The sequence below is a fragment of the Myotis daubentonii genome, chromosome 1 (assembly GCF_963259705.1).
Source record: "Myotis daubentonii chromosome 1, mMyoDau2.1, whole genome shotgun sequence".
NCBI classification, from domain to species: domain Eukaryota; kingdom Metazoa; phylum Chordata; class Mammalia; order Chiroptera; family Vespertilionidae; genus Myotis; species Myotis daubentonii.
In genome coordinates, this window is record NC_081840.1 from 151,504,344 (window position 1) to 151,530,206 (window position 25,863).

The 25,863-nt window shown below is 39.0% G+C and overlaps 1 protein-coding gene across 32 annotated transcripts in view; it reads left to right on the plus strand.

The window, feature by feature from the left end:
• Positions 1 to 25,863, plus strand: part of ZMYND11 (zinc finger MYND-type containing 11) — a 141,979-nt gene that overhangs the window by 65,729 nt on the left and 50,387 nt on the right. For 31 of the 32 annotated variants that reach the window (XM_059662591.1, XM_059662702.1, XM_059662582.1 and 28 more), the window contains one exon: positions 18,826 to 18,985. In XM_059662591.1, the coding sequence (XP_059518574.1) occupies positions 18,826 to 18,985 (160 nt within the window). Of the gene's footprint in view, positions 1 to 18,825; positions 18,986 to 20,772; positions 20,870 to 25,863 lie in introns of all 32 variants that reach the window. The other variant, XM_059662767.1, reaches the window with a different exon arrangement.

Consider the following 25,863-nt stretch of genomic DNA (forward strand, 5'->3'; position numbering starts at 1 on the left):
ATAATCGTCTTGCTAATTATAGCCTTTCCCCATGTTTGAATTATTTCCTTACAGTGGATACTCAGGTTATCTTCAGTTTTCCCTCTATCACAAATAACCATGCATTGCTCCAATTCTTTACTACCACAGTAATAGTTTTCTTTTTGACCTATATGAGGAATTCATTAATGTGTTTATCCAGGGAACAGATTCCTCATAGAGTATAGATTATCTACACTTAATTTGACTTGGCTTTCAAGAGAGTATGTCTCACTCTACATGTTCATTAGCAGTGAACAAGGATTTGGTTTCCCCTGTCCTTCTGTTTGATCAGTTTGTTATGATTGCCCCCTAGCCTTAGGAAATCACTAATTTGCTTTCTGTCACAATGATTAATTTTACTTGTTCCTGAATTTTATATAAATGGAATCGTATATTATGTTCTTTTTCATGATTAGCTTCTCTTAGTCATGTTTTAAGATTCATTTGCTGCATATATTGTAGTTTATTCTTTTTCGTTGCTACGTAGTATTGCATCATATGGATATACCACAGTTTTTAAAATTAATTTATCTGCCAAGGGACATTTGGGATGTTTCCACTTGGGGACTGTTAGGGTAAAAGCTACACTGTGTTTTCATGTACAGATGTAGGTGATGTATATTCAGATAAATACCTAAAAATAGAATACCTGTAACTGGGGTAAGAGTGAAGGGGCACTACTAGTAGTTACACTGGTACAACATGTACAACAGACAGTTCAGGAAAAAGGGCAAAAGGTGGGCGGGTTTTCATTGTGTGTATGTGTACCTTGTATTCATATATGTTTATCAAATGAATATACACAGTATATTTTATTAGACCTTCATTTGTTCCAAATATATTTTAAGGACAATTAGAAAAAAATGGAAGTAAATAGAGTAAGGTAATATACACTGAGTGGCCAGATTATTATGACCACCTGATGTTTGTAGGCAAATTAGCTATAATTTCGCGCTGAAGTTGCTAGAGGGCCAGACCATTATAGATAGGGAAGCGGGTTGTTTACCACGACAGTAGAAGTGATTTTTTTCTGAAGATATGGGTAAACAACACGATTTCACAGCCTTTGAACGTGATACACACACACACACACACACACACACACACACACACACACACACACACACACACACACACACACACACACACACACTGAGTAGCCAGATTATTATGACCACCTGATGTTTGTAGGCAAATTAGCCGTACACTGCATCATATGGGATATGGAAGCCAAAGGTCTGTTCGAACACCTTTGCTGTCTGCAGTTACCAAGATAAAATGTCCCCAATTCGCACAGGAGCGCAAGGATTGGACAGTCAAGCATTGGAAAAAAGTCATGTGGTTTGATGAATCACGTTTCCAATTGCATCATGCAGGTGGCAGAGTGAGAATTTGGCGGAAACAGCATGAAAACATGCACCCCACATGTATGAGTACAACCCTTCAAGCTTATGGGGGCAGTGTTATGGTTTGGGGCATGTTTTTCTGGCATGATTTGGGCCCTTTAATTCGTGTGGGACAACGTCTGAATAGCACAACATACCTAAGTATCGTTGCTGATCAGGTTCATCCTATCATGTTGATGGTGTATCCCAATGGAGATGGCTTCTTCCAACAAGACAATGCGCCATGCCACAGTGCTCGTATTGTGCAGGAGTGGTTTCAAGAACATGAGGGAGACTTTACCTTGCTTAGGTGGCCCCCACAATCACCAGATCTCAATCCAATTGAGCATTTGTGGGATGCAGTTAAAAGAGCCATCAGGCTGTTGGTTCGACAACCATGAAATCTCACAGAACTGGACAGTGCTATTCATCAGGCATGGTGTCAGATTCCTCGCATCACCTTTCAACATCTCCTGGAGTCAGTGCTAAGAAGAATCACTGCAGTATTGAAGGCAAAAGATGGCCTAGCGAAGTACTGATGGGTGGTCATAATAATCTGGCCACTCAGATTATTCAAAGGCTGTTAAACCGCGTTGTTTACCCATATCTTCAGAAAAAAAATCACTTCTACTGTCATGGTAAACAACCCGTTTCCCTACTTATAATGGTCTGGCCCTCTAGCAACTTCAGCACTAAATTATAGCTAATTTGCCTACAAACGTCAGGTGGTCATGATAATCTGGCCACTCAGTGTGTATTGGAAGGGATTGAGAAGTAGGGGGAAAAGAGAAAAGAAGAATAGGAAAAAAAATCAAGTCAGGAATAAAGTTCTGGCAGACCCCACAACTTGCTAAGGATGCTACAGATCTGGCTTTCCGTTTCCTAGTAGGCAATACAAAGGGAAGCTTTACTTTTATAATAATGTCTATAAAGGAATTAATTGCTGAGTTGAAACAGCTATTTGTAATAGTTCTGAAACCAGAAAGAAATTTATTCCTAGGATTTTAATAAAGTTAACCACTTTATATTTGTTTTAAGCTCATGTCAGATGGCAGTGTCTGTCTACTTCTGTGCTGAGTAGTTAGGTTGAGGATTCAGGCAGTTTTAGTGAGAACATTACAGTTATATATAAGAAAATTATGCCAAATTGCTACTCTGCCATTGCTTGTGCTCTTTTTTTCCAATTACAAAGGAAATTGAAACATGAAACTTGCAGTGTACTCTGAAATTATGGGGCAGTATTAACCTTATCCACATCATTCAGAACACACCTAAGTTTGTTATATTTCCATCACAGTGAAGGCCTCTGGACTTCATGATAGTGTGAAGCTACTTGTATTGACAAGAGTACAGTACAAGTGTTCATTATGTTTTCTAGTTAGTAGAAAACATATCAGTACATTTTGTGGTGGTTTCTTCTCCCCCAGGATATGATCATACTTAACAGTGTCTCGTTGGTATGCTCACCTCCCAGAATGTTCGTCAAACAATGGTAATACATAATTCTGAGAATAAATCATTATTAGAAGGGTTAATGGTAGATAATTACTTTTAGGAAATTGTGGCTCATGAGATTTCTTACATTTGTAAAAATGTTGAATCTGTAATGGTTGTCACCATTAGCTATTTTTTTTTGTCTTGGAACATGCTGAGTTATCTCAGGGGAGATTAAACAAATTAGGATTTTGCAGTCTGTTGCTTGGATACACTTCAGTGCTCAGCAGCAGTTGCGAAGTGGTGCCCTGGGGGAAATGTGGGTAGGGGAATTACAGGAAAGGAAATGGATGGAATGGGAGAAAATTAAAAAGTTACTGAAAAAGTTTAGAGGCATTGAATATAACATTTCAATATTAGTCATGTCCTAGTACATACTATATTATTTGTGATAAGTGAAATTAAAATAAATTCGATGGTTACTATAAATGTATCTCAAATACAAATTGCTATTTTTGCCTCTTTAATTGATGGATAAGCAGCCTGTAAAAAAATGAGAACTCTGGAGAGACCTTAACCTGATTTATTAGCATAAAAGTATTTTCACTTGAAGTAAACCTGCCTGAGTACTTGATGATCTTAGAAGAGAAATAATCAATTGGGATCTTTTGCTAGGTTCAGGGTTTATCACATAAATTACTTATTTCTTCAGAATTTATTTGTGATTCACCGAGATATATTTAGCTGCAGGGCTCAGTAAGAGAACATTAATTACTCTTTATTAACATCTAGAACACGCTAGCTCAATTCTACTTTTTAAGAAAAGTAGTGAGAATCAATATATTTCCAAAAGAATAGGAGAGTAGGGGAAAAATAGGAATTCCTCAAGTTTAGGCATTACTTTATGAGCTTGTGTTTGTTTGTTGATACTTGACAGGATTAGTGATTTCTGTCACAATAAATATTAAACCAAACATCTTAGATTGCTCATATAAGGTTTGGATTTATAGCATAGATCACGCACATGAACCTCAGATCAGCTGTGTTGATAGGTATGTTTTTAATCTTTATCATACTTGATGTCTTTTCCCTGATTATTCCCTGTTTTAATTTTCTTACTCTTAACAATTTATAATCTTAATTTTGTGTTTAAATCTATTTTTTACTTTGTTTCTTCCATTGTTAGGATTTACTGGAAGCCCGGTGCACAAAATTTGTGCACTGGAGGTGGGGTCGGGGGGGGTGGGTCCCTCAGCCCAGTCTGTGCCTTCTCGCAGTCCGGGATTCCCCCGGGGATCAGGGCTAAGCTAGCAGTTGGACATCCCTCTTGCCATACAGGATCCCTCGCTCCTTACAACCTGCCTGCTTGCTCCTTACCTCTTGGCTTGCTGCTCCTTAGTGCTGTCTTGGAGGTGGGAGAGGCTCCCACCACCACCGCTGCACTCGCCAGCTGTGAGCCCAGCTTCTGGTTGAGTGGTGCTCCCCCTGTGGGAGCCACTGACCACCAGAGGGCACCTTCTGCATTGAGCGTCTGCCCACTGATGGTCAGTGCACATCATAGTGACGGGTTGTTCTGCTGTTTGGTCAATTTGCATATTGGGGTTTTATTATATAGGACTAGAGGCCTGGTGCACAAAAATTTGTGAACTCGGGAGGGTCCCTCAGCCCGGCCTGTGCCCTCTCGCAGTCTGGGACCCCTCAGGGGATGACCACCTGATGACTTAGGCCCGCTCCCTGGGGGATTGGCCCTAAGCTGGAAGCCCAACATCCCTCTGGCGGCCCGGGAGCCCTCAGGGGATGTTCACTTGCCAGCGGGGAGCAGGCCTAAGCTGCTGTCGGACATCCTTAGTGCTGCTGAGGAGGTTGGAGAGGCTCCCGCCACCACTGCTGTACTGGCAGCCGTCAGCGTCTTGTGGCTGAGCAGAGCTCCCCCTGTGGGAGCGCACTGACCACCAGGGGGTAGATCCTGCATTGAGTATCTGCCCCCTGGTGGTCAGTGTGTGTCATAGTGACCAGTCATTCCCAGTCATTCTGCTGTTAGGGTCAATTTGCATATTTTTAAAAAATATATTTTATTGATTTTTTTAAAATAATTAAATCTTTATTGTTGAGATTATTACAGTTGTTTCTCTTTTTTCCCCCCATAGCTCCCCTCCACCCGGTTCCCACCCCGCCCTCTGCCCTCACCCCCCCTCCCCCCCCCCCACACACACTGTCCTCATCCATAGGTGCACGATTTTTGTCCATTCTCTTCCCACATCTCCCCCACCCCTCACCCCCCTAAGAATAGTTAGTCCACTTCCTTTCTATGCCCCTGATTCTATTATAATCACCAGTTTATTCTGTTCATCAGATTATTTATTCACTTGATTTTTAGATTCACTTGATAGATGTGTATTTGTTTTTCATAATTTGTATCTTTACCTTTTTCTTCTTCTTCCTCTTCTTAAAGGATACCTTTCAGCATTTCATATAATACTGGTTTGGTAGTGATGAACTCCTTTAGCTTTTCCTTATCTGTAAAGCTCTTTATCTGACCTTCAATTTTGAATGATAGCTTTGCTGGATAAAGTAGCCTTGGTTTTAGGTTCTTGGCATTCATCACTTTGAATATTTCTTGCCACTCCCTTCTGGCCTGCATAGTTTCTGTTGAGAAATCAGCTGACAGTCGTATGGGTACTCCCTTGTAGGTAACTGACTGGTTTTCTCTTGCTGCTTTTAAGATTTTCTCTTTGTCTTTTGCTCTTGGCATTTTAATTATGATGTATCTTGGTGTGGTCCTCTTTGAATTCCTTTTGTTTGGGGTTCTCTGCGCTTCCTGGACTTGGAAGTCTGTTTCTTTCACCAGGTAGGAGAAGTTTTCTGTCATTATTTTTTCAAGTAGGTTTTCAATATCTTGCTCTCTCTCTTCTTCTGGCACCCCCATAATTCGGATGTTAGTACGCTTGAAGTTGTCCCAGAGGCTCCTTACACTATCTTCATATTTTTGGATTCTTTTTTCGTTTTGCTTTTCCGGTTGGGTGTTTTTTGCTTCTTCGTATTTCAAATCTTTGGCTTGTTTCTTGTGATCCTTTAGTCTGCTGTTGGAACTCTGCATAATATCCTTTATTTCAGTCAGTGTATGCTTAATTTCTAGTTGGTCCTTTATCACAACATTGAGGGTCTCACTAGATTTCTTGAGGCTCTCACTACATTTATTGGCCGTCTCACCCGTCTTTTTGAGGGTCTTACTAAATTTGTCGGCGGTTTCTAGAAAGTTCTTGAAAAACCTTAAAAGTGTGGTTTTGAACTCTTTATCCAATAGTTTGCTTTCCACCATTTCTGTCATTTGTGTCCTGTTTCTTTGTCTCCGCATTTCGGCTGCTTCCCTGTGTTGATAGAGTGGCTTTGTGTGCTAGGTGTCCTATAGGGCCCAGTGGCTCAGCCTCCCCAATTACCTGAGGTGGACATTCTTGGTGCACCCCCTTGTGGGCTTTGTGCACAGTCTTGTTGTAGTTAAGCCTTGATTGTTGTAGGTATCACTGGGAGGAATTGACCTCCAGGCCAATTGGCTGTGAGAATCAGCTGTGTCTGCAGTGGGAGAACTTCTGTGCTGGAGACACCCCTCCGGGGCAAGACTTGCTTCAGTGGGGCTTCGGTGCTCACTGAGTCTGCCCCCTGAATGTGTCCTTTATGGATCCGAGGAGCTGCAATCTGGATGGTCCCACTCTGACCACCGGGCACACTGGCTCCTGCATCTCTAAGGAGGTGCTAATCTAGCCTCTGCCTGAGGCTATCCAGCAGGAGCCAGGTGTGAAGCAATGCAAGTTGCCTGGGGCCTTGGGTGAGCTGCAATTTGTTAGGTAATTTTCAGATTGCAAAGGGCCAGGCCTTTCATATGCAAAAGCCTCCACATGTGACTTGTGGGTTGGGCAGGGCGGGGTCCCAGGGGATCAACAGGGTGGAGCAAGCAGCTATGGCTGCCCTCAGAGGCCCCGCTTCTCAGTGTCCCGGCAATTGCTGCAAGCATCTCTGAGAGAAAGCCGCTCTCAAGTTCCCACTGATGCCAGACAGTCCAGTTTCTCCCGAATGAGTCTGGGTCCTCAGAGACTGGCCCGGAACTGGAGCTCAGAGCTTGATACTCCCTCCCGATTGAAAAAGACAACCGTGTCCTCAGCCGCCAGCCCTCTCCGCATGCACCTCCGTACCTCTGTACTTCCGCACTGCACCTCCTCTGAGTCTCGGTATGCTTTTCTCTTTCCTTCTAGTTGTAGAATTTCCACTCAGCCAGCCTTCCTGTGGTTTTGGATGATGTCCATTCCGTCTTTTAGTTGTATTCTTGAAGTGGTTGTGCGAGGCAGCAATCTCCGGTGTTTACCTATGCCTCCATCTTGGTTTTTTCTATCTTATTGACTGTGTGCTCTGCTCCTCTAGCCTCCGCAGCCAGCAGGGTCAATTTGCATATTACCATTTCATTATATAGGAGTGCGTGGCCAGCCTGGGTGAGGGGCTGATGACTGTTTTCAGGCTGGCCAAGCCCCCCAGCAGGGACCCTTACCCCATGAGGGTGTGGCTGGCCTGGGTGAGTGGCTGATGGCCGTTCGCAGGCTGGCCAAGCCCCCCATTGGGAACCTTCACCCCATGAGGGTGTGGCCAGCCTGGGTGAGGGGCTGATGGCCGTTCGCAGGCTGGCTAAGCCCCCCAGTGGGTACCCTCACCCCATGAGGGTGTGGCCAGCCTGAGTGAGGGGCTTATGGCTCTTTGCAGGCTGGCCACAACCCCCAGCCACCCAAGCTCCCAGTGGAGGCTGGCTGGAAGCAGGTATCTGGGATTTATTTGTCTTCTATAATTGAAACTTTGTTGCCATGAGGGAGGCCATAGCCAGCTCAGAGCAGGCAGGAAGCTTGGCTTCCTCCATTGCCTGGACAACCAAGCCTCCTGCTTGTTCCAGCTCCATGGCTGCTGGCTGCCATCTTGGTTGGGTTAATTTGCATATAGTCACTCTGATTGGCTGGTGGGCGTGGCTTAGGGCATAGCAAAGGTACGGTCAGTTAGAATCTTTGTCTTTATTAGTGTAGATAATTTGCTCCTAAATAGCTGATATTTTGTCCTAATTCTTATTTTCTGTTATATTTAAACTAGTAACCCTGCGCATGAATCTGTGCGCCAGTAGCTCGGCAGTAGCTCACAGCCGCCCTACAGTAACTCTCCGTCCACTGCCCCACCCTCCTGTAGCTCCCCCCTCCCCTTTGGCCCCCCTTCATAGCTTGCTGCCCTGCCCCCTCCTGTAGCTCTCCATCCCTCACTTATAGTTTGCTGCCTCACCCTCCTGCTGACCCGTGATCCGGTTGTTATGTGGTTGGTCATTACGCTTCACGGCGTAACAACCATTTGCATAGTACATCTTCATTATATAGGATATTAAAATAATTCAAAATTTAAATGATGTAGATATGAATCATTTTTATCCAGATTGACATTTAGTTATTTTATTATCACTTGCTAAATATTGTTACATCCCCCCTTCTTTTTTTTCTTTTTTTTTAGAAAGTTTCTATATATACTTTTATTGTCTTTCCTGGCCTCCCCATTTCTTGCAAAGTTTGAATCTCCCTGGGACTTGCTTGACTCCCAGAATATGGCGTGAGGGCTCTCAGATGTCAGTCAGCCATGGCCCCCTAGCTTCCTGCCGTGCACCATGTCGCCGCCTGAGCTGGAGCCACCCACGTCTACATTTTCCCTTCTTTTATAATGCTTACCTTTTGCATTTAGATTTCTTGCTTATTAGGACCTATTTCTAGATATTTTGATCTTTTGTATTTTTCTTTTGTTTTGTTCTTTTGTTTGAATTTTTTAGTCTGGAGCTGAACATGCAACATCTTCAAGGTATGCCAGTGTACCAAACATTAAGGAATGTTTGGATGTTAACTAGACTTACTGTGGTGATCATTTTGCAATATATACAAATATTGAATAATTATGCTGTACACTTGAAACTAATATATGTCAATTGTATCTCAAAAAATAAGTTTTTAAAATAGAAATTAAGAAATTCTGGTAATTGCACTATTTTGTGTAAGATAATAAAATTAGGAGAAGTTGGTAAAGGATATATGGGAACTTTACTATTTTTGTAACTCTTCTGCAAGTCCAGAACTAATTTAAAATAAAAGATTTTATAAAATTGCATTGAAATTTTCTGTTACTCATGAATATATTCAAGCATTTATCGATTACCAATATTATGCAAGGCACTGTCTAATATAATTTGTCATCTCCCAGTGGTGGCACATTTCCTGGGTGCAACTCTAGATAGGTCAGCAAATCAGTTCTGTGATTGGAAGGCCTTAAAGGGAAGTAAATAATACCTATTTAAAAAACATTTAAATGTAACAACTATTTAAAATAATGTATACATGTTCTTAGCCTCTTTAATGGATGTTAGATCACTTACTCTTTATTCAAATTTTCCTAAACTCAGACTTTTCATTCAGAAAACAAAACCCCTTAATTCAGAGCTGTTACATTCCCAGGCTGAAACAGTTCTAGGAGGAGCCACTTTTTGGTGTTGATGGAGTTTTCATGTTTTTTAGAACTAATCCTTCATCCATACCCTCTCCGTATATATCCTGTTCTTGTGAAAAGGGCTCCCTGAGTCCATCCTGAATCATTCCTCATGAACATCTTTGTGGTCGTTCATGGGCCAAGGGCCAGAATAAATTGGTTTAGCTGACTTCAGTTCTCTCTGAACTAAGGAAAGTTGAGCCCAACATGCTACCTCTAAAGAGCAAGTAAAGCTCTTTTTCAATTGTCTTTACTCCATGCTGTACAGATGTTGGAATGCACAGTAGATAGAAAGACCCATCTGTATGGTGAAATGCAGTGGATAAAAATATAACAAGGAATAATAGAATGTATTGCCATTTTTGTTTAAAAAACAGACAGACAGCCCAGCCATTGTGGCTCAGTGTTGAGTGTCAACCTATGAACCAGGAGGTCACAGTTTGATTCCCAGTCAGAGCACATGTCTGGTTGGGTTATGGGCTTCATCCCCAATAGGAGGCAGCTGATCAATGATTCCCTTTCATTATTGATGTTTCTATCTCTCTCCCTCTCTAATTCAGGAGTCGGGAACCTTTTTTTTGCCAAGGCCATTTGGATATTTATAACATCATTCACTTAATATAAATTTATGTTGGTATGAAAAAAGCTCTTAGATTTATTGAATTTCGAGTCCTGCCTGCGGTTCCCTTGGCAGGGCTAGACCAAATGATTTCATGGGCCTTCTACGGCCCAAAGGGCAGACATTCCCTATCCCTGCTCTAAATCAATCAAAATACATTCTTGGGTGAGGATAAAAAAAAAAAAAGGAAGGACAATTGTAATAGACTCACTTAAACAGACAATAGACTTAACTTAGACAAACTTAAAACTAATAAAAAAGTTTAGCAAGGTTTCTGAATATATACCAGCAACCAGAAAATATTATATAAAATAAAATCCCCTTTTCAAAGGACTAAAAAATATGCCATATCTAGAAAAACTCCAAAGATAGGCAAGAATTTTATGGAGAAACATTTTTTAAAAATTATTGAGGACATAGAGGAAAATACAAATAAATGAACAAATGTACCAAGTTCATCAGTGGAAAGACAATATTATAATGATATTTATTTTCTAACCCAAATATCAACAAACTGATGCTAAAATAATTATGGGTGAGTAAAAGCCCAAGAAGAGTCAAAGGTGAGTGTGAAAAAATTGGCAAGCATATGTGAGAGAAAGGAACTTCCATACATTGCTGGTTGGATGGTGTAAATGGTAGTTACTTTTTAAAAGTAAAAATAATATTTATCTAATAGATGCACAAACAAAATCCTTAAGGGCATACCGTGAAAAAATGTTTTCTTCCTACATGTCTGCTGAACTACTCAGTTCTCCTCGGACAGTTCCTGGAATATAACTCTTGAACTCTTGTGCATATACAGAGATAATTACATAATGCTTTTCAGAAATTATACCCTTTTATATACAACTAGAGGCCTGGTTCACAACATTCATGCACTGGGGTCGAGGGGGAGGGGCCGCGGGGTGGGTCCCTCAGCCCAGCCTGCGCCCTTTAGCAGTCCAGGAGCCCTTGGGGATATCCGACTGATAGACATCCTTAGCATTGCTGCGGAGGTAGGAGAGGCTCCCGTACTGTGCTCGCCAGCCGTCATCCAGTTTGTGGCTGAGCAGTGCTCCCCCTGTGGGAGCACACTGACCACCAGGCGTCAGCACCTGTGTTGAGCATCTGCCCCCTGGTGATCAGTGAATGTCATAGCGACCAGTTGTTCTGCCATTCGGTCAATTTGCATATTACCCTTTTATTATATAGGATATTTTTTCACTGATTTTTTAAAATTGAGGTATAATTGACAAATAACTTCATATTAGTTTCAGGTGTACAACATAATGATTCAGTATTTGTATATATTGCAAAATCATCATCACAATAAGTTGATAACATTCGTCACCATACATCGTGTTTGTGATGAGGAATTTTAATCTATTCTCTTACCAACTTTAAAATATGCAATATGGGATTATTAGCAGTAGTCTCCATGCTGTATATTACATCCCAATGAGTTATTTTATAGCTGAACGTTTGTACCTTTTGACACTCATCATTCATTTTACCCCTTCTACCCTCCCTACCTCTGGCAACCACCAATCTTTTCTCTATATCTTTGAGCTTTACCTCCCTCCCTCCCTGCCTGCCTCCCTGCCTGCCTGCCTCCCTGCCTGCCTCCCTCCCTCCCTCCCTTCCTTCCTTCCTTCCTTCCTTCCTTCCTTCCTTCCTTCCTTCCTTCCTTCCTTCCTTCCCTCCCTCCTTCCTTCCTCCTTCCCTCCCTCCCCAAGATTCCACATATGTATAAGTGGGAATGTGGTATTTGTCTTTCTCTAACTTATTATAATTGCCTCTAGGTCATCCATGTTGTTGCAAATGGCAAGATTTCCTTCATTTTTATGGATGAGTAAAAATGCACATTTTTATGGATGAGTAAAAATGAGTAAAAATGCACATCATAGCGACTGGTCGTTCCACTGTTAGGTTGATTTGCATATTAGCCTTTTATTATATAGGATACAAACACTATATTTTCCTTATTCATTTATTAATCAATGGACACTTCTGTTTCCTTATCTTGGCTATTGTAAGTAATGCCACAATGAACATGGGGTGCATGTATCTTTTTAAATTAGTATTTTCTCCTTCTCTCTCTCTCTCTCTCTCTCTCTCTCTCTCTCTCTCAATACCTAGAAGTGGAATTGCTGGATCATATGGTAGTTCTGTTTTTAATTTTTTGAGGATCCTCCATACTGTTTCCATAGTGGCTGCACCAGTTTGCATTCCCATTCACAGTGCACAAGAGCTCTCTTTTCTCTACATCCTTGCTAAGACTTATTGTCCTGTCTTTTTGATGATAGATGTTTGAATAGGTGTGAGGTAATATCTTTTGTGGTTTTGATGATGATTTCCCTGATGATTAGTGATGTTGAAAATCTTTTCACATACCTATTGGCCATTTCTATGTCGTCTTTGGGAAAATATCTATTCAGATCTTCTGTCCCTTTCTAAAACCAGATTGTTGTTTTTTGCTATTGAGTTGTATGAATTCTCTTTATATATCTATAATAATAAAAGCATAATATGCTAGTTAGACCGGACAGCTGAATGACCTTCTGGACATCATTCCAGATGTCCTTCTGGACGAAGCTGCCACGGCGGGGGCCGAGGCAGAGGTCATTAGGGGCAATCAGGCAGGCAGGCGAGCGGTTAGGAGGCAGCGGTCCCGGATTGCCCCAGGACTATCGGACATCCCCCAAGAGGCCCCAGATTGCGAGAGGGTGCAGGCTGGGCCAAGGGACACTCTCACCACCCCCCCTCCACCCCTATGCATGAATTTTGTGCACCAGGCCTCTAGTTTTGAATATTAGCCCTGGTGCCATGATTTTTCAAACATAACATATCTTGGACTATATCATCATAACATTTATAATACTGCTCCATTTCTTAAATTATTATGTAATAATTCCTGGTATGCTTATATTATAAACTAGAGGTCTGGTGCACAATTTATGCACTCAAGGGGTTCCCTCAGCCTGGCCTGTGCTCTCTCACAGTCCAGGAGCCCTTGAGGGATGTCTGATTGAAGGATTAGGCCCACGCCACCCCAGGGAGAGTGGGCCTAAGCCTCAGTTGTACATCCTCAGTGCTGCTGCAGAGGTGGGAGAGGCTCCTGCCACTGCTGCTGTGCTTGCCATCTGTGAGCTTGGCTCAGGGCTTCTGGCTGAACGGCGCTACCCCTGTGGGAGTGTACTGACTACCTGGGGGCAGCTCCTACATTGAGCATCTGCCCCCTGGTGGTCAGTGCATATCACAGCGACTGGTCATTCCACCATTTGGTTGATTTGCATATTAGCCTTTTATTATATAGGATTAGCCAGCCTCCTAAGATGCATGTTTAGATTGTTTCTAATCTTTTTTTGCTAGCAACAATGTTAAAATGAATTTCCTACCTTGTCTATTATTTCACGTGTCTAAGTATATCTATAGGGTGAATATCTAGGAGAGGAATTGTTATATTACCACACTTTCCTCTATAGAAGTAGTACTAAATTACATCTCACCAGTGATGTAGTTCCAATCAAGCTCAATCCTCCAGTAAATCTGACATTTATTTGTGGGTACAGACTAGGGTAAGGTTCCATCTCTATTTTTTTCAAGTTAGCGAGCTCCATGTCCCAATTTTCATGAGTTGATTAATCAGTCTTTTCACCCACAATTTGAAATTCCACTTTTATTATAATTCATTTGTATATTTGGGTCTCTTCCTAAGTTTTATGTTTTGTTCCATTGCTCTGTTCTCTGTGCACTAGTTCCACAATATTTTAATTACTTTGGTACTATAATGTTTTTCAATATGATATTACGCATAAAGAATTGTCTTGGGAAGTTCTTGTTGAATTCTCTAGAGAACTTTAGAATCAACTTGCTTACTTTGTGGTGGTATTTACTTAATCTTACAGGCAATTGAATTTTGTTGTTTTTCATCCAAATACAGGTATGTCTTTACATTTGTTTATTTTCTTTTGTGTCAGAATTTCAGATTTTTCTTCACACAGATTGTGTCATTTCTTCTATTTTTTACTGCATCTTTTATTTTTCTTACTGCGTTTGTAGATGATTGGGGTCTTGTCTTATTTTAAACCTCCTAATTAATTTATTTATTTGTATACATGAATGTTGTTAATTTTTACTATGTTAGCTTGTACCCAAATAATTGACTAAATTATTTGATTATTTAAAATAGCATATCAGCTGATTTTCTTGGGTTTTCTTGATATGTGATCTGAAAATAATGATAATTTTAACTTCTAAACAAATTTTATGCCCCATTTCTTTCTCTATTTTACCTATGTTGGTTACCTTTGTTAGAGTGTTAAAAGACATCTTTAAATATTCCTGATCAGTTAAGAAAGTATTGTTTACGCATTCCTATTTGTTAGAGGCTGGATGTTAAATTTTACCAAATGCCTTCTCCATTTGTATAGAAATCTTCATGATTTCTCACTTCTGATATATTAATGAGATGAATTATATTTCTAGATTTTTTTTAATAAGTATTCCTAGAAATCCTGAAACTAAACATTCGGTTATGGTATATATTCTTTTGATAATTGAATGTATTAACATTTATTAATTTATGTTCATATTTAACATTGTACTGTACACTTAAATACTTCATTTAGTATTTTTTATACCAGCATTCCTATGGGACACTAGTTTTCTTTTTCTGTGCCTTTTTTGTGAGTTTTTCTTAGCACTATCATGCTAGGTCCTTTGCTTTCCTTCTTTACTATGTATTGGAAGAGTTTAAATCACATTGGAGTTGTCTGGTCATTAAAAGTTTGATAGAATTACCTTGTGAATATGTTCCTACCTTGAGTTTTTCTGTGAAAGCTCTTTGTCAACATCCTCTGTTTCTTTGGAAATTGTCCTTTTTCAGTGTTCTATTTTTTTCTGTGGGCAAGCTTTGGTCATTTATTTTTTCCTAGAAAATCATATTTCTGCACAGAATTTAACATAGTAGTTGCTTATGACTAGTATTTTAATTTCCTTTTTATATATGATGTGTTATACATTTCTTAGTTTTATGTTTTTGTGTTTTGTTTCTTCATTGTTGATTAGGTTAGCTAATGATATCTCTAAATCTTCCCTAAGAAGGACCTCTTGGATTAATATTGTTAGTTCTGTAATTTTTGCTCTTTAACTAGCACTGCTTTAGCGTTTTAATTATTGTTTTTGTAATTTAAAAAAATCTTTTTGATTCAATGGTTTATGTGAGTTTTCTGGTTTTTTTATTAATATCTGATTTTATTTCATGGTGACTAGCAAATGTCTATTACTTTAGGAAATCTATTAAGGTCGTTTTATAGCTGACTTTATGCACCATTTTAATGACTGTTTCTTGGATTTATTGAAGATACTTTTGGTGTTTTAGTATAAATTCAACTAGATCTGTTTTCTTAATTAATAAACTTAACTAAAGCTCTCCTTTATCCATACTTAATTTTGTTCACTTAATGTTTTTGTGAACTGAGAGAAGTGAATTAAAGTCTCATAATCCTATATTCCTGTCAGTATTCTCTTTATTTATTACAGGCTTTGCTTTAAAACTGTCTATGCCCTACGTGCCTTTTTAAAAAATAATACTTTTTTCCTACTTGCAGTGTTGATCCCTGCTTCATTTGGGTTGTATTTTTATGATATGCCTTTGCCCATTCTTCTTCAGTATTTCTGTCACTATAACTGTGTCTCTTGTAGATGGTGAAATTTTTGTTTTGTGATTCAGTATGTTTTTAATTATTGAGTTTGACCAATTTGTATTTATTAAAAAAACAAATTTACTTGGTTTTGGTCCTCTCATATTTAATATGCTGCTGTTTTTTTGTTTTGTTTTGTTTTTATTTTACTACATAATGTGTTTTTTTGTGGGTTTCTTCAGATAATTTGGAAGGTTTGAATTTTTGTTCTAAAGGCTGTCTTTATAAGTTTGTATAGTATACTTAATTCCTATGATAATGTCTATTGGCTCCCTACAGTGAACAGAGAGGATATTAGCACATTTTCATTTTGGCTTAATTCCTTTCCCCACATTCGAAACTTCAATTGATTATTTTTGTTAGTGTTGATCTTTATCAAAATATACATGTGATTTATCACCTTAGACTATTAGCAAAGGTGACAGTCAGTATTTGTGGATTAACTTCACCTTCATCTTCTGGTCCCATTTGTTATTACTGCAAATCTGGTTTGTCAGGGCCACTGTTTGGTTCACCGTAATTCCTTGTCTCTTTCTTCTCAGCCCTTCAGTTAACTGCATTTGTAGAGAAACCAGACACTTTATTATCTATATATATAAAAGGCTAATATGCAAAGTGTCCCTTGGGAGTTTGACCAGGAGACCGGGAATTTGATCACTTGCTATGACGCGTGCTGACCACCGGGCGGGGGAGGGAGGAGCGGCACGCTGACCACCAGGGGGGTGGTGCGGAACAAAGAAAGGCCCCAGCCGACAGCGCGGAAGGATGGCCCTTGCTGGCAGCTGGTAGGCCCTGATCGTCCCTGATTGCTGGCCAGGCTTAGGGACCCTACCTGTGCACAAATTTCGTGTACTGGGTCTCTAGTCTTCTATAAACTGCAAACACAGAATGCTTGCCATTGATGGGGCTTACTGCTTTTTCGTTGTTGAAATTTGTCCTCTGAGTTTATAAGGTTCTTCAGTGATGATTTGTGTGGAATGCTGATATATAAATGACTGATAAATTGATACAAATTCTTGTCCTACTTAATTTTCTCGAGAAGTGTAGGTGTTGACCCCGCCCAGGTTTACCAACTTGGAATGTTTCTCTGGCCTGATTTGTGTCATGGTGTTTTTGTTTCTGTATCCCCAACAGACTCTGATGTCCAGTAATTACTGGTAGAGGGTTTGATTGCCAGGGAATGGAATCTATAACATTTTATTTCCTTAAAATAAAATACACACATAAAAAAGATATGAAGCAAATACATCAGAATGTTAACATGAGTTTAGTATAATTGGTGGATACAAGGGAATCTCCAGTATCTCCAGTATTATTCTCTGTGGTCTGAGGTATATTTGAAATATTACTTTATTTTTACATTTTAAAAAATGACACGTAACTGTAAAGCAGGGAGAGCTTGTATGCTTTAGTGATCCAGTCCAGAATATAATTTATTGAAAACTAGTTTTTGCTTTATTAATCACAACATGCATTGTTTTCTTTAGATGTTGAGAACCACTCATGTAATTTCTATGTTTTGCTTGGCATAATTTCCTAAGTTTTGAATAAAAGCATTTTATATTCTAACTAGGGGCCCGGTGCACGAAATTCGTGCACTGGGTGTGTGTCGGGGGGTGGGGGGGAGTGTCCCTCAGCCCAGCCTGCCCCCTCTCACATACTGGGAGCCCTCAGGCATTGACCCCCATCACCCTCCAATCGCAGGATCGGCCCCTTGCCCAGGCCTGATGCCTCTGACAGAGGCGTCAGGCCTGGGCAGGGGACCCTCATTTCCCCCCATCACTGGTTCTGCCCCCAGCCCAGGCCTGATGCCTTGGCCAGAGGCGTAGACCCCCATCACCCTCCGATCGCCTGATCGGCCCCTTGCCCAGGCCTGACGCCTCCACCAGAGGTGTCAGGCTTGGACAGGGGACCCCCATCTCCCCCTGATCACTGGCTCTGGCCCCCACCCAGGCCTGAGGCCTCTGGCCCAGGAATCATGCCTGGGCAGGGGACCCCCATCTCCCTCTGATCGCTTGCTCCACCCCCCGCCCAAGCCTGACGCCTCTGACCCAGGCTTCAGGCCTGGGCAAGGGGACCATCATATCCCCCCAATCCCCAGCCCGCCCCCCGCCCAGGCCTGATGCCTCGGCCAGAGGAGTTGACCCTCATCACCCTCCGATCACCAATCACCGGATCGGCTGCTTGACCAGGCCTGAGGCCTCTGGCAGAGGTGTCAGGCCTGGGCAGGGTACCCCCAGCTCCCCGTGGTTGCAGGCTCCGCCCCTGCCCAGGCCTAACGCCTCTGGCCTAGGCGTCCGGCTCGGGCAGCGGGGACCCGCAGCTGCAGCGGCCCCGCGATCGTGGGCTTCGCTTTAGGCCCAGGCAAGGGACCCCTAGCTCCTGGGACTGCCAGCTTCGACTGTGCCCAGCTCCCATTGCTGGCTCCACCCCTACTTCCTGCTATCACTGGCCAGGGCGGAAAAGGCACCTGATTCTCCGATCATGGCTGGGGGGCAGGGCAAAGGCGGCCCCAGGGCCGCCTTTGCCCTGCCCCCCAGCTCTTAGCTCCCCCCTGGGTTTCTGATCACTGTCAGTGGCAGGGGGCTTCTTCCTGCTTTCCCTTTCGCCTCCCTGCATTGTGCCTACATATGCAAATTAACCGCCATCTTGTTGGCAGTTAACTGCCAATCTTAGTTGGCAGTTAATTTGCATATAGCCTTGATTAGCCAATGAAAAGGGTATCGTCGTACGCCAATTACCATTTTTCTCTTTTATTAGATAGGATAGGAAGTTTTATGGCTAGAGTTTATAAAATTCTAAATTTAGAATCTGTAGAGTGGAAGTTAGTGGTAATTGCTCCAGAGACTAAAACTACATGGGATGTATGACTAAAATCTGTTAAGTGACTTATATTGCTGGTTTGGTATTATTTTGAATAGATAGTCCTCTAACTATATAAAAATAAGATTGAGATTTAAAATACCATGATAATTGAAAGAGTTAAGTATTCAGGACTCCTTCTGTCCTTTCAGCAGGGCTCTGATAAGTACAAGTAATAATAAAAGTGAAATAAATTATCTCTATTTTCTTATTGTTATGCATTTCTGTGTTTTATACTAAAAGATTTTTAAGTTTGCTTTTTCTCTGTGTTCAGGTACATGTCTCGAGTCCACGGTATGCATCCAAAAGAGACCACCCGTCAGCTGAGCTTGGCTGTGAAAGATGGTCTTATTGTCGAAACTCTCACTGTGGGCTGCAAAGGTTCAAAAGCTGGTATTGAACAAGAAGGATATTGGTTGCCAGGAGATGAAATTGTAAGTATGCTTTATTTGATAAATTTGGACAAGCTGACTTTTAACTTTTGAACATTATTTATATACAACCTTTAGAAACTCATTTTTAGCAGTTTAGTAATGTTTCTCTTTAACATTTTTTATTAACATTAAGGACCTACCTTGGTAGGGTGGATACTTTTCCTCTGTGTTTCTTTACTAGGAGAAAACCCACTTTTACAAAGACCCTGCCTTTTCTGTGTCGTTTACCTTGAATCTGAAACATTCAAGGTAACAAGCAAAACCCTTTTAATGTACACACAATTAATGGTATTTCTAAATGTTTTCTTTAATAAATATTAGTAAAAAAGGTTTCAGTGCAGGATAATGTTGATGCCGTCTGGACAGATTGGACGGAATAGACTGGCTTCTCAGGGACATACCTTACTCAGGTTGGATGATGTCAGAGCCCAGAGCCAAGCTTCAGGAGTGTTTGCAGCTGACAAGTTTCCAAATGTTAGACGCCTCTGACTAGTGTCTTCCGTTGATTTCTGTGACTTGAGTGTGTTTTGTGGCACTTGACAGAAATCATAGGAAAGATGGTTAATTTTCTTTATATTTTTACGTAGTTCTTATTGTTATATTTTAATATTTTTCCTTGTAGTATATAATTCTATACTCAGGGTCATGTAAAAAGTACAATTTTTTTCTTATGTAAAGTCTGATTTGGTGTAAAATTTCCATCTTCCTACCTCATTCATTTTTGATATTTCTAACACCTTGATTTTAAAGGTCTACTTTTTGCAACAATATCATTTGAGACAGTATGTTTCAAATTTAATAGAAATGAGTTATTTTAGTTTCTGAAAGGAATGGATTTTGTAATTAAGTATTTTGAGAGTGTTTCTATCATGAATTCTCTAAAATCTAACGTTATAAAAAATGACACAAGATCTTAAAATTAGTTCTTTGTGGAAACATTTCCCAAAACCTTTGAGTTGTGTTTTCCTTTCTGGCTCTACATCAGGTGAGCCAGCAACACATTTCTCAGTGGTCAGCTCTGCGCAATAAACTCATAGCACATCCCTGTGGAGGGCTGGGCCACAGAGGCAGCTACAAGTTACAAACTTGTTCAGTTTTAACGTCGTTTTTGTCAGTTTAATTTATGCCTTCAAAGTTTCAGGAAATAAAATTCACGTTTTCTACAACTAAAACACAGAAGAAAAAAATGGTGAATTTCTCTGGTATTTCATTTGCACACTAGAAGTGTTCTTATAAACTTAAGTAAAAAATGTTTATATCAGAATAATTTTCCTGTTCACTTTCATATAGAAAAGTATAGTTTTGTTGCCAGTAAAGAAACTCCAGATGTCAAATCATAGTAATATTTGTTTACATCCTGGATTAACAGGAAGGCCATTGATAATGGATAGCTTATTATATGCTCAGAATAATCCTGTTAATATAAAATGTCTAATCCCCAAATACTTGGTAATGTACAGATTTAGTATAGAAAGCTATCCTGATAATTTCTGAGGTTTATATAGTAATTAACCAATAGTAAGTACAACTTAATCCACAGGATTTTGGTTTGTGGATCATGTACATTTTTTTCATAAAAATGAAAAAGTGATTTTAGTTCTCCTTACTTTTTAGATTTTTGGTTTTCCCACATGCATTCTTCCTCTTCAATTTGAAGTTTTCATGTTCAATTTAATGAAGTGAGCAGTTAGTTATGCTTACCACTGCATTAGGTTATATATTCTTTTTTTATTTTTACATGTACTTACTGCATATATTTATAGCACCATCCTTTTCTTTTTTTCTAGATGAAATCTTATATGTAAATCAACCAACCAGTTTACAGATTTTATTAATTCATGTTGGTTCTTATTCACATTTTTATACTGAGTATGCATGTATGATGTAAGTATAAAAGTTGTGCCTAGTTTATAAAAATATGCAAATATTAAAAATTCAGAGGTAGCAGAAAGAGGTAAGGTCTTATATGTATAATAGACAGTCACTTGATCTATATTTAAGGTTTAACTATAAAATGATGAGGTTAATTATATTTGCATCTCATAACTGTGGCTGGTATACCACCTGGCTATCCAGGGGCTGTCATGTGCTGCAGTTGTCATGCCCTAGTATACTCATAGCCGTGGGCAAACTACGGCCCGCTTGAAATGAATAAAACTAAAAAAAAAAGACTGTACCCTTTTATGTAATGATGTTTACTTTGAATTTATATTAGTTCACACAAACACTCCATCCATGCTTTTGTTCCGGCCCTCCGGTCCCGTTTAAGAACCCATTGTGGCCCTCGAGTCAAAAAGTTTGCCCACCCCTGCTCTAGAAGGACACATTACTGTGTCACACTTGGCACAACACAATCATCTCACACCTGCCAGCTCTTTGTTTATGGTCTGTGTGGCCCATGCATGTGAGCTACTATGTATGGAGCCAGTTGTCAACTATACAACTTAGGAAGTCACACTCAGTTCTCAGACATCATATGCTTGTATGTTTATTCAGCAGTTTTCTAGTTTATGGCAGGTAAGTGTCTTATTCTAGCAAAACCAGTCTTAGGGAAGGGTCACCTTTTCAGATTTGCACAAAGGAACTCTGTGGGCTAGTGACAGCCCTGTATGCTGGCATTTGAATCTAGGACCTTCCTTTATCGTTTCTCTACCTTATATATAATACGTTGCCTCTAAAAACTTGACTTTTTAATCTGAAAGGTTTACATTATTATTCATCTTGTCAACTTCTGATTCAATATCAAAAGAAGAAAAAAGTCAAGTAGATATTTATATATATATATATATATATATATATATATATATATATATATATATATCTGTATATGTAAGCTGTATAGAATGTTTTGGTTATTCATTTTTAATTCAAAGTTGCAAATATTCTTCAGCCAGGGAAGTTCTGTCATTTGAAAAAATGGGCAGTAAAGCACTTCTTTTCCTTCTATAGCCTCTAAAAATAGTATCTCAGAGGTGTGGAAAAAGTCGATTTCTCTTGATAAGTCCTACAAGTTACATCCTCAAGAGATACTTTGTATTAGCAAAGAGGCTATACTCTCCTTGTCTTCTCTTTCACAATTATGGTAAGAAAGACCAGGTAGGCAAGAGTACGGTTTTCTTTATGCCACTCAACTGTAGTTGAGCAAAGAGTTTGTTGGTGTCACATTTTTATTTCACCTCTGCTACCTTCCCCCCCACTCCCGCCACCCCATCACAGTGCTTATTTTTAAAACTTGATTCAGTTGAAAAAAATATTCATAGCTTAAGCAAAATTGTTTTTATTAAATCCAGCAATGATATAATATAAGTTTAACTCTAATAATAGGTCAGGTTATGATTATAATCTCTTCAAGAGGAAGACACTTGCATAGGTCAAAGATGGTGGCTTTAACTGTACTGAGATTCCTTTTAGACTAGTGCTTTTTAGACAAGTTGCAATGCTAGTCTCAACTACCATTTGCAGCCTATTAAAGTGATAGTTCTTTTGGAGAAACTGATAAAATTAGGCAAGAGATAAGCATCTTTATGGTGATATTTTGAATATGTTTGTTGGAGATAGTAGAATAAAAATGTAATTATTAAAAATGAAGGCATTCTCAATTTAAATAATTAGCTTAAATATTAGTCAATAAACTAGGAAAAGTGTATGTACCAACCAATTTTTAAAATGACAAACTTGCTAAATCTGGAAACCTCTTGTAAATTTTCTGTGGTCATCTTAGACTTACAGATTTGTATGTTATTAGTATTCACTAATCAGATCCAAATAATTATTTGAGATGATTTTCATAACTTTTGAAATTATATTGGTAAAAGGCCAGCAGACCAGGGCACAGAAGGAAACTTTCTGATGTCTGACCATTTAATGTTTGGATATATCAAGGTTTTTTTCTTTTAGTTTTTAAAAAAGAATTACAAGTTCTGATAGATTGCTTCACTATTTGCTTTCTCTAAAGAAATAAATATACATGAACAGCTATATTTAATCCACGTTTGATCACAGTATTAAATCTCCTTTAGTCTAACAACTTAAGAAATACATTTCTAGGGCAAAATTTTTTTTAAAATATATTTTATTGATTTTTTACAGAGAAGAAGGGAGAAGGATAGAGAGCTAGAAACATCGATGAGAGAGAAACATTGATCAGCTGCCTCCTGCACTCCCCCGACTGGGGATGTGCCCGCAACCAAGGTACATGCCCTTGACCAGAATCGAACCCGGGACCTTTCAGTCTGCAGGGCGACACTCTATCCACTGAGCCAAACCAGTCAGGGCACTTGGGCAAAATTTTACCATTTTCTCGGCTCAATTAAGTTTGGTATTTAGTAACTCCTTTTATAATAAACACAATTTCTTATGAGTTAAGGGCTCACTAAAGATAGAACGGTCTTATAAAGGTATTTATTGTTACATGTCAAATATGTATTTTGAATTTGAGGCAGTTAATATTAACATGATAATTTCCAAATGTATTCATGGTTCCTGGCACAAAGCTATGACTCTATCCTATTATTTGGCAAATACTTTGATCTGACATTAAATAATTTGGTCACCAGTATAGAAGATGATTTAAAAGTCTAAAAAAATGATGTTTGCTATGAAACAACTACTCCCTTTATTTAACCTGCCAAATCCCAACTCGGGGTCTCATTTCTTTTTTCATACTTCATACTACTTCAAGAATAACGTGTCATTGTAGGAACCACAGCTTGCATTTTCAGATAGAAGCCTTCTACCAGTTTGGTTTTGTAAGATGCAAGAGCAACTGCAAAGATGAGCTCATAATAGTCTTGACTATTATGCCCTGCTTCAGTTTGAGTACTTACTTTACATATAATCAAGCTTGTCCCACCAATAAGCAGGACCTGAGACTACTTTTAAAGCAGGCCTAAATGAAAAGGTAGAATTCAATCTATATTTTTGCTTTTTATTTTCATTAACTTAAGGTTTTGATACCTTTAAAGAAGTATAATTGATGAAAATACATATTTTGTGGTTTCTTGAAGAGATTAACATCTTATATTGGGTGTAAATGGATTTAGTCTTAACTTACTCAGGGGCAAGATAGATACTTTTTTCCTCTGTTATCATCTGCTTATCTTGATTCAGAATGACCAATCTAAAAGAAACTGTGGCTTGTGTACCTATTGAAACTTAGCTAAGCTCACGTCTTTTTGATAAGAGGTAGGATTGGACTTATGTCTTATTCTTCAGAAATCACAACATTAAACAGTCATGGCAGGGAGTGCCCTTGCTCTGTTCTTGAAAAAAATATTGAGAGCCTGCTGAATTCAAAGCAGCTTGACTCTGTCAGCCCACTTCATAAATATAGTATAGTGAAGTAAGATTTTTTTAAAAAATTAGGTCTTTGCATTTTCCTTGTTATAAAATATAGTTGTCATAAATTAACCAATCATGTTTTTAATACCCTAAATATAAAAAGCGGGATGCCCTTGGGATACCTTTGATTTTTTTTAAGGGAAATATATTTTGTCACATTTATGTTAATTATGTGCAGACTACACATTTTTTTCCAATGATCCATTACCTGTCTCAGACAAATATAAATTATTGTTTATTTGCTAAGTAAAGTATTAAGTATTTGGTGATTTTTAATTAATGAGCAGCCAGTTATACTGTGGTTCTATGTATATTCAAACTAGTACTTACACCTAGAAATTATTATTGCTGTGGTAAAGAATGTCCATTTTATTCAGTAGAATATTTTGGGTCATGCTATTCTGTTTTATTCTTTTCAGCTTCGTGAGAGTGTGTGTGTGTGTGTGTGTGTGTGTGTGTGTGTGTGTGAGTGATTGAGAGCTTTTTTCCCTTCTTCTGTCTAAATTCTTTTTCTCTAAACAGTGTTGTAATATTCTTATTTAAAATTATTGTAAATATTTAATCATTACATTCTTACCTCTCTATGATTAACTAAATTAATTAACAGAATTAAACTAAACTTTGAATTATAGAGAATTAATTTTATGTCATATTTATGTTAAAACACATCAAACAAATATTTGATAATTTAAGATTTATTTGCTCATTGTATATAAATAGGGAATCACTTTAAAAGTTAGAATCTCTTGAATATGATGAGAGTGGGTTATAGTTTAGGAGACCCTTGTTACAGACAGTTCTCCCATGAACACTCTCTCTTTAGTGTTATCTCTAAACTGACTTAATATTTCTTGGTCCCTCTAATTTACGGAAATGTTGTGAGAGTCAGCTGTCATAATGAGCTTATAGTCCTGAAGAAATCCGTAATGTATAATTACAAGTGTCACATTATTTTGTGACTTGTCGATTCCTGTTTTGTGCACTATAGCAAGCAGATCATCTTAATAACTCACTGAGCATAGTAACTCAATTGATCCTTACAAAAACATCTATATACAAGGCATTGTTTTGTTCATTTTACAGATAGAAAATAATATACAGAGAAGCTAAGTATTCTGCCCTAGATAACATAACCTATGAGTGCTAGAGCCAAGATTTGAACCAGTCTGACTTCAGAATCTTAATCAAATGCTATAAATGGTGACTGAGACTTAGGGCAGCAGGCTGCTTCTAAATGTTGGGATGTGTTCTACTAGGTTCTGAAGACATTCTGTGTCTATTTCACACCATAATTAAGTAGGGAGTTTACCATGTTTACATTCATCACTCCCAACTTTAAAAGGTCCATCAGTTTCAGAAAAAAAAAAGACGCACATTCATGGTCTTAATGAAATTTATAATGGCATCAAGTTTATTTGTTAATACAGTGTTTTCTAACATTATGATAGCTTTCCTGGCACATGACTTTCTAAATAGAAAGATTTTTCTCTGTCCATTTGTAGCTTTTGTGTTAGTATCAAAAGTTTCCTCTTAAACTA